The 8,938-nt window shown below is 33.2% G+C and overlaps 2 protein-coding genes across 2 annotated transcripts in view; both read left to right on the plus strand.

The window, feature by feature from the left end:
- The window catches only part of LOC102591618 (uncharacterized), a 2,122-nt gene extending 1,201 nt beyond the window's left edge, over nucleotides 1-921 (plus strand). Inside the window, exons 2-4 of the mRNA XM_006360386.2 lie at nucleotides 1-354; nucleotides 483-560; nucleotides 648-921. Of these exons, the coding sequence (XP_006360448.2) occupies nucleotides 1-354; nucleotides 483-551 (423 nt within the window). The 3' untranslated portion in view covers nucleotides 552-560; nucleotides 648-921. The remainder of the gene's footprint in view (nucleotides 355-482; nucleotides 561-647) is intronic.
- A 3,451-nt stretch (nucleotides 922-4,372) lies between these two features.
- Nucleotides 4,373-8,938, plus strand: part of LOC102591962 (HORMA domain-containing protein 1-like) — an 11,709-nt gene continuing 7,143 nt past the window's right edge. The window contains exons 1-16 of the mRNA XM_006360387.2: nucleotides 4,373-4,448; nucleotides 4,558-4,614; nucleotides 5,563-5,659; nucleotides 5,754-5,822; nucleotides 5,915-6,007; nucleotides 6,223-6,346; nucleotides 6,445-6,514; nucleotides 6,624-6,665; nucleotides 7,141-7,269; nucleotides 7,357-7,467; nucleotides 7,577-7,619; nucleotides 7,725-7,766; nucleotides 7,849-7,973; nucleotides 8,067-8,079; nucleotides 8,265-8,341; nucleotides 8,445-8,552. Of these exons, the coding sequence (XP_006360449.1) occupies nucleotides 4,446-4,448; nucleotides 4,558-4,614; nucleotides 5,563-5,659; nucleotides 5,754-5,822; nucleotides 5,915-6,007; nucleotides 6,223-6,346; nucleotides 6,445-6,514; nucleotides 6,624-6,665; nucleotides 7,141-7,269; nucleotides 7,357-7,467; nucleotides 7,577-7,619; nucleotides 7,725-7,766; nucleotides 7,849-7,973; nucleotides 8,067-8,079; nucleotides 8,265-8,341; nucleotides 8,445-8,552 (1,203 nt within the window). The 5' untranslated portion in view covers nucleotides 4,373-4,445. The remainder of the gene's footprint in view (nucleotides 4,449-4,557; nucleotides 4,615-5,562; nucleotides 5,660-5,753; nucleotides 5,823-5,914; nucleotides 6,008-6,222; nucleotides 6,347-6,444; nucleotides 6,515-6,623; nucleotides 6,666-7,140; nucleotides 7,270-7,356; nucleotides 7,468-7,576; nucleotides 7,620-7,724; nucleotides 7,767-7,848; nucleotides 7,974-8,066; nucleotides 8,080-8,264; nucleotides 8,342-8,444; nucleotides 8,553-8,938) is intronic.

An 8,938-nucleotide genomic window follows, 5' to 3' on the forward strand; every position in this document is an offset into this window, starting at 1 on the left:
CCGGCGACAACTATGACGGGAGCTGTATCTGATGCTGCTGCTGCTGACTTGTCTCGTCCATGGAACTTGAGGACTCGCCGAGCGGCTTGTAAGGAGCCTAATGGATTCGTCGCCGGCGCCGGTGCTGTTGCCGGAGGAAATGGTGGTGGATCGAAAGGTGGGTTAAAGATTGATACTAACAGAACAAATGCTCCAGCTGCCGGAGCTGCTTCAGTCGGCGAGAAGAGACAAAGGGTCAAGTTTTCCGTTCCTCTTTCCCGACGAGAAATCGATGAAGATTTCATGGCGATGGTCGGACATAGACCCCTTCGTCGTCCCAAGAAACGACCAAAATTGGTTCAAAAGAATTTAGATGTAAGTTATACTTCTTTTCTTTCTCGTAATCTCTTGATTAATGCTAATCAGAATTAATTAAAGATCAAATTTTTCGTTGCTAATTTTAGATTTTGATCATTTTACTGTTCTATTGATCCATTTTGCAGACGATATTTCCAGGTTTATGGTTGACAGAAATAACAGCTGATATGTACAAAGTGCCTGATGATCAATAGATTGTTAAGGTAAACAAACATTCATCACTGAACTTGTAAGCTAATTTAATGGTTTCACATTTGAGAATAATCATGATTTGTTTATAATTTCTGCAGATGGGAAGGTGGTAGCGCGATTTTCTGATGAAAAAGGCGATACATTTGACGACTGATTATCGAGTAGTGTAGTTGGAAATTTGATGTGATACCATTGATTTTGTTCAGGTAAACTGAAAGGGGGCGTAAAATAGGGAGAAAATTTAATTAGTTGCTCAGTGAGGATGTTAATTCTGTTTTAATGAAAGATTTGTTAATCTTTCTCTGTTTATGTTCATTGGAATAAGTTTTTAATATATAGTTTGTGTGCAATTTTGCACACTTTGAGATTCAATTTTAGTGTTTTCAAGTGATTTATTTACTCTGTTAAACTGCTAATATATGTTGCAGCCATGTTTGTTTTCTGTGTGTGCCTTGCTCATCTGATTTGCAACTGAATACCGGCACTATTCACTTGCTTATCGTAGAGGTTGTAAGTACACAGTACATCACTAGTAGGCTGCTGTTTTCCGGAATGCAGCTCTCTGCATTTCTTATGTCGTTTTAGCTAGAAATATCTCAGGTTTGAGGAATGAATGAATTTCTCGTAGAATGCTCTTCTCATGACGTGAATTCGGATTAGTTAGGCTAGTGTGTATGAGATACAAGATGGTTATACCAAAAAACATGTTCAAGTTGTCACACATTCTGTTTGTTTTTCTGTGAGTTAATTCTTGAATCTGCTGCTACTATCTCTCTGGAGGTGTCAGTTTAGGTCACACTGCCCAAATTGTAAAAACTAATACCTTAGAGGTCAGTCTCATAGAGATTTGCAAAGGTTTGGTGATTAGTGGGATTTTTGAGTTTAGATTCAAATTATCATCAACCTTGGGAGATATGGAAATGCTTTATTGGAATGTTGGGAATCTATGAGTGAATGTGTTTTCTTTAAGTTGTTTAGACTCGGAGCGAGTGTCTGATACGAGTGCGAATTTAGACGTCGGATCTTTTATAATTTGAAAGTGAAGATTGGAGGATATGGATACGAGTGTGGGGATTTGGCTAGAAATAATTCATTTTTTTTTAAAAAAAAAGAGTTATATAACATAAATCGTGGAAAATTTGAGGAGAAGATATTGATTAAGAGGAGGATTTCAGAAGGATGTAAAAGAAAAAAGAATGACATAAAAATTTCTATATACAAGCTACTTTATTTTTTTCCAAAGCTTAGGTATTGTTTTAATGATAGAAATCATTGAGTCTGTCCTGAATTTCTCCGTCAATTTTGATCAAAGAATTCAAAATTGAATTCTGCATCGACATCCACGCCGTGTTGATACTGATGCGATACTGAAAATAATATCAAATCGACACAAATATAACACCAAAAATAAAGAATTCGAACAACCTAGAATTTTTTCTAAGTTAGAATCGTTGCAACCTTTAAGGATTGTCATGTTATGAAGATAAGGAAAGCAATTTTCAATAAGCGTTTTACAACTCACGTTATTTTATTTTATTTTAAAAAAAAAAATCAATCAAACGAGTGTCAAATATAAATATTTTATCATGCATTTAAGTGTGTGAATTTAAAAGATTGTTGATGTATTTCAAAACTTATCCATCTAATTGTGGTCATTGGTCAATATACTTGTTAAAGTTTATATAATCTAGACTTTTAATAAGAATTAATAAACAGGACAAATGACATTTATTTAAAAGAATTAATAATTAGGACAAATGACATTTATTTTAAATATATGTACTTGAAGAAACGCTGAAAAAAAAATATAACGAAGAAGAGTCGAATGCAATTTTTTTAACTAATAAACTTGAAACTTAATTGATCATTTAAAAAAAAAATATATAGCCGAGTGATTGAGAAGTTTGTTGGTTTATAGGTCTCTGAAAAGTCTGAAATGAAGTGTAGATATGTATTTATAATCATAAATCAAGCTTTATACATTTTAAAAAAATATATATATTACGAGTGTAATTTTTTCTTACTGTTATAAGGGTTAGTTATAATGTTTTTTTAAAAAAAATAATAATTTAATATTAATTAAGTGCATCAATTAGCCTTTTTTAAAGAGTAACGCAATACGAGAACTATACATATATATATTTTTTTCTTTCTACCAAATTAAAATATAAAATGATAAAGTACTTGAACATCAAAATGGATAGTAACTAGTAAGTATAGTTTTACCCTGAGTATGGAGAAAATCATGTTAGGAGCGCCATCACCAAATGGGCCCTGCAGTGCGCGATCCGAATTTAATCGAAGTTTCAATGTGGGCTCCGGACAATAGGTGGGAAACAAAAAAATATAGTTTTATGTGCTTTTTTTTAATTTTAAAAGAGAAGTGTCGAAATGTTCCTTTTCAAATCTTTTTTAAAAAGGTTTTCATCATAAAGTCAGTAAAACCTTTAGAGACAGGTTTATTTTTAGTTTTTCAAAAATAGCTTTTGCAAAATTTGTTTTTTTAAGCACCTAGTCGAAATTATTTTTGTTATGATATCTATCGATCAGTATTTATTATTATTTTCAATAATCTAATCCTATTAGATTGCTTATTGTGTTTCGATTATTGCACTATTGTATTGTTGTTGTTACTCCTTAGTTCCTTTCTGATAGTATTTACATTATTTTCTTGTGATGTGCTATTTTTTTTATATATCTGAAATAGTTGCATTTAAGCCGAAAGTCTTTTGAAAACAACCTCTCCATCTTCACGAGTTAGTGGTAAAGTCTGTGTACATAAATTATACCTTCCTCAAACTTTATTTATGAAATTTCATTGTGTATGTTGTTATTGTCGTTGTCGTTGTCGTCGTTCAATTTTATTTTATGTTTTGTTTTGGTAGAAATTGAAAAGAGAATTTTCAAGGATATATTCTCTTATCTTGATGACTATATTTGGGCCTTTTAAGTCAATTATAGGGACAAGGACACACACAAGACGATTTGAGGACCGCTAATCGCTATTTAAGTGATGCACAAATTTTTTATAAGTTTAGTTATTTTAAAATGAATTATAAATTCATAAGATTGTCTTTGAATATTTTTACGTACGAAGTTATAAAGTTCAAATATATACGGGTTTGAAGTTTGACATATTATTAATGCAAACTTACTTTATACGTTTATATATGAAACATCATATTTTTTGTTTGAATTTTTGACTTTGACAATTTTAAACTTCTACTAATTGTTTTCAGCTAAAGTTTGGTTTGACATTCTAAAACTTCATACTGTTAATTAAACGTTGATAATTTATTCATTTCGTTTCATTTCATTCATGACAGCCTTCATTATTTCGCTCTTACATATTTTTTCGGCCCAAAAATAATCTAAATTAAATAAGAATTTACAATTCGCTCATGAAATCTTTAAATTTTTTAAAATAAAATTTATATATTTATAAATTACGTAAAAAGTACTAAAGTCACAATAATTGATAATTAAAAATCAATAATTGATAATTCTAAATATTTAAAAGATATATTTAAAATTACGATTAAAGATAATCTTGTTTGAATCTCGAAATTCTAAATTCTACATATGTCAGAAAGAGTATAAATTAGAACTTAAACAAATTGGTTTACATTAGCAACACATCTTACTAACTGAAAACCCCTACCTTTTGCCAAAATTACTTAACAAGCCACTAGATCACGCATTCCTCATTGGCTCATTGCTCAGTTAACCATAGTTAATTCCCTATGTAACCGTGGTTACTTTTCTCCGATTATATAAACTCACTCTCACTGTACTCCCGCCATCTTCTTCATTTGCTGAGCAAAAGCTTTCTGAAAAGCAGTCTTCTCTTCAAATTTCTCCAAATCGCTCGAGTCACGTTTTTCTCTCTGTCAACAATGGTGAACAAAAGCTTTTTCCATCTCAACTCGCTCTTCGAATTCGTTGAATAACTTGTTATACTTCACCTATTGCTTAACTCTCACGTTGAATCTCTTTTTTTTTTTTCAGGTTGTGGCACAGAAATTGAAGGAATCGGAGATTACTGAACAGGATTCACTCCTTCTGGTAAATAATCGACCTCATATTTGCTTATTGATTACGTTACTAGAGCTGTGTTTTTTGCTCTGTTCAATTTAGTGTCGATCAGCTTTTTGGACGAGTTTGTGAACTTTGATAGCTCAAAGTGCTTGTATGAAACACACTATGTTGAAGTGTTTGAGATTTTTACAGTTTTGTCTCTCCATCACTTTTTGATGTTTTGGATATTACAATTTTTATGATTATTGACTACATGTCAAATCTGGAGGCTAATCAATGATTTCTTATACTTATTTGTGATTAAATTGGTTTTGTGTGTGCATTTTGAGTTCATTTTCAGCGTTTTCTGGCTCTTGTAACCTCTTATATGTTGAGGTTTATTTAAATACAATCAATTATTGATGTGTGAAGGAAATATAAATGTGTAATCTCTTTTTGTAGATGTTGACTTCCGATTGACTCACCTTGCTTGATTAATTCTCTAGATCGTTGATTTGTATTTTTTGCTTTTGGTTATTGTAGAATATCGTTGATTAAATCTGTTTGTATGTATTAAAAAATTAGATGTGTAAGATATGTTCTAGATTAATGAACGTGATCGAAGTAGCTAATAAATAGTAGTTGTTTAAGTTCATCTGGTTTTTCAATTTGCATCATCCCCTGGAATTGGGTGCTTCTCAGATATCTGCTTAGAATGCCATCTATCATCTAGAGTCAAGTTTATTTTGTAATTTAGGATGCTGAAGTATTCCAGTGGCTGAAAATTTCGCATGATTTATACTTACTATCAAATGAACAGCTAGATATTCTACTGTCACTGAGTGGCTTCTCTAGTAAATTTATCACAGACTGCCTCATAAGTAGATCTGCTAAAGCTAATTTATTGGTCAGTAAATAGAAACTTGTTTATGCAGTTATTAAGTACTACATGCTAATTATATGGATTCATTTTTTCTTCATGGTTTTCCAAAACAGACAAGGAACCTTCTGCGTATTGCTATATTCAACATTAGTTACATCAGAGGCCTCTTTCCTGAGAAGTATTTCAGTGATAAATCTGTTCCAGCCTTAGGTAACCTTTATCTACAGTTTTTTTTAATTTTTTATTAGTATCTGTCTATTTCATTTTTGCAAATTAATTTACTAGATACTTATATCACAAGCAGAGATGAAGATCAAGAAGCTAATGCCAATGGATGCAGAGTCACGTAGACTTATTGATTGGATGGAAAAAGGTATGCTGATCTTTTGCTAGTTTGCAATCTGAGCCTTACAGTTTATTTTCTTACTTGTCATTTCTTACCCCCACTCTCTTCTCTGTTCCTAGGTGTTTATGATGCATTACAGAAGAAATATCTGAAAACGCTTCTGTTCTGTGTGTGCGAAGCAATTGATGGACCAATGATTGAGGAATATGCATGTAAGAAGAGCCAAGAAAAGTTGGTCAAGTGATGACTTTAATTAGATTGTAGTATCATCTTTACACCGGCTAACCACATCTGAGATTGACTAGATTACTATCTAGACATAGCTGTTGCCTGAGGCTGTGACAAAGAAATTGCTAAAAGAAGAGCTGATACTTTCAGTAGTCTGGCTTGTGACAAAAAGCTTATACACTTAGCTGTCTTCTTGCAGTTTCTTTCAGTTATTCAAGTTCAGACTCTGAAGAAGTGTCAATGAATGTCAATCGTATTGGAACGAAGAAAGGGGGAACATTCAAGTGTAACTCAACCACTGAAATAACACCCAATCAAATGAGGTAACTATTTGTATAATTTTTTTTTAATTTAGCAGTCTTATGCTGGTTGTTTTTTGGATTACAAGAACCTTTTGTGTTGAGAGGAAAGTATGTTTCAGGAGTTCTGCTTGTAAAATGGTTCGTACATTGATTCAGTTGATGAGAACTCTCGATAAGATGCCAGAAGAGGTAAAAGTTTCTATTGCTCCTAAAAAGCATGGATTCGTTATTCATTGACGTTTGACAATTTTCAACTATCATCTTGTTGCTAAGGTTTGATTCTCTTGGTTTTTCTCAGCGAACTATACTGATGAAGCTTCTTTATCATGATGATGTCACGGTATGCCCTTTTCTCAATTTTGTTTGATTCTGCTTTTTTCTTTCCCCTTTCCTCTTTTAGCTTGCCTCTCGATGTTTGAGTTTTGGGGGAATGTTAAACTTTCATATATTGTAGACATGTGATTTGCATCTATAAGCACATTGTCTTTAAGATGCTGCAATTATCATCATCCCTTTTTGACATTCAGGAAATAAGATTTCTCCTTATTAGAAGTCATCTCATTTCTGTAATTTTGTACATTACTATAATTTTTGAGTTTGAGCCCCAAATTGATTCCTGTAGTCATGTCAATAAATGGTTCTCGGGCAACTTATGCACTGAAACACTGCTTAGTCATATCAAATACATTTCATAGAATTTTCCAGGCTTACTTATTTCCAGTTCATCTTTTAAATGTCATTTTGCTTCAAACGTCACTCATCTTGTCATACTTTGGTCAAATAAAACTTTTGTAACAGAATTGCTGGTTGTGCAGCCTGCTGATTATGAGCCTCCTTTCTTTAAAGGCTGCACTGACGAGGAGGCTCTTAATCCATGGATGAAAAATCCTCTGAAATTGGAGGTCGGAAATGTCAACAGCAAGCATTTCGTCTTAGCTCTGAAGGTATGGGACAGATCACATGAAAATGAATATGAACTAGTTTCCTTTTCAGTAGTCAATCAGTTCGCATTGATATCTTTTCTTCTACAGGTTAAGAGCGTGCTTGATCCTTGTGAGGATGAGAATGATGGCAATCAAGATGACGTTATGAGCTTGGGAGCTGATTCTGCCGAGAGAGATGACAGTGCATCTGATAGTGAGGTGGAATATTGGTTTTCCTTGCCTCAATTATTTTTATAAAGCTCGACTTATTTGCTATCCTTATAAGTATGTTCATGCACTGACTTTGTTATATATCCATCAATTTCAGTTCAGTGACTCTGACGGAGACCAATATATAGTTGCACCAGTTGGTAATGCACATTCCTCTATTCAACCCGTTTTAAACATGCATTCATTCTGTCAATGTTTTTATTAATATCACAAATTTATAAAGACAAGTTTTTTTATCTTCACAGAAAAGCAAAATGTTCAGGATAAAGGTGATATGGTTGATGAAGGTACTTCTATTTGCAGCACATACTATCAACTTTCTTTCTGAAACTGGTTATCAAGAACTCTATGTGTTTATTGGGTTTTCAGATGATACTCAAGATCCTGCAGAAGATGAACAACAATTTGGCCGGGTTAAGGACTGGATCAGCACATACCACCTCGACAGTGTTGAAATGACAGATGTTCTCTCAAATTTCCCCGACATCTCAGTGGTAAGATACCTCAGCTGGTTTTCCTTTCAAGTGTCAGTTTCTCTATCATTTGCTAGCCAGTCCTACACCTAACATTGAATCCTGATTGTGCAGGCCTTAGTTGAAGGTAATGAAATGACATTTTTAAGCAAATGATGGTGTTCTCAACCTGGATTTCTGTAGAGGAGACCAGTGATATCATACCCTTGTGCCAATTCCCAAAGTTTTTGTGTCAAATAAAATAATCAGATGATGTATTCTTTCTGTTTTTTAAGCTGTCCAAAGTATCTTCATCTGCTATTTTAATTCCAGATATTTTGGAAAAGCTTGTTAAAGAAGGAATTCTTTCAAGTGCTGGCACAGATACTTACATCATTAAGCAGCAAAAGGTTTCTTATTGTTTTCCTTAATTCATTAATTGTTTACATCTTTACTCTCTTGAATCATAGTATATCCTTTTCCAACACCCACAATCATATTCCTCAAATGCAGCAATTCGACTATGAGTTTGATGTTGTGAAAGAAGAAAAAGAGGGCCAACAAAATCAAAATGGCAACCAATCTCAGCATGGCAAGGGTGAAGATTACACGTACATGAAGGTGAAACCTGATTTATATCCTTTGAAATTTGAATTGAGCTTAAAAGTATCTGGTGGATGTGTCATACATCCATCCTCTTCAGTTAATTTGGTTTATATTTTCTTTATCTATTAACTGTATGTGGATTACACATGTCTTGTAGATTTTTCCCACCTACTTTTCCCCGTTTTCTACCAGGGATTGTGATTCACTCTACTGCTTTACCTCGTGACTTCTCCTTCACATTCAGTAATATATATGAAGTGATTATACAGTGGTTATAGATCTCTTACTTTCTACTGCCCCTTCTCCCTTCCTCCTGTATATTCAAGAGAACTTATATTTTTGCATGATGACTAATTTATTGTGGGGCCGGGGGGAGTGGTGGGGGGGGGGGGATTTTATTA

The sequence above is a fragment of the Solanum tuberosum genome, unplaced genomic scaffold (genome assembly GCF_000226075.1).
Source record: "Solanum tuberosum cultivar DM 1-3 516 R44 unplaced genomic scaffold, SolTub_3.0 scf00322, whole genome shotgun sequence".
Lineage (NCBI taxonomy): Eukaryota > Viridiplantae > Streptophyta > Magnoliopsida > Solanales > Solanaceae > Solanum > Solanum tuberosum.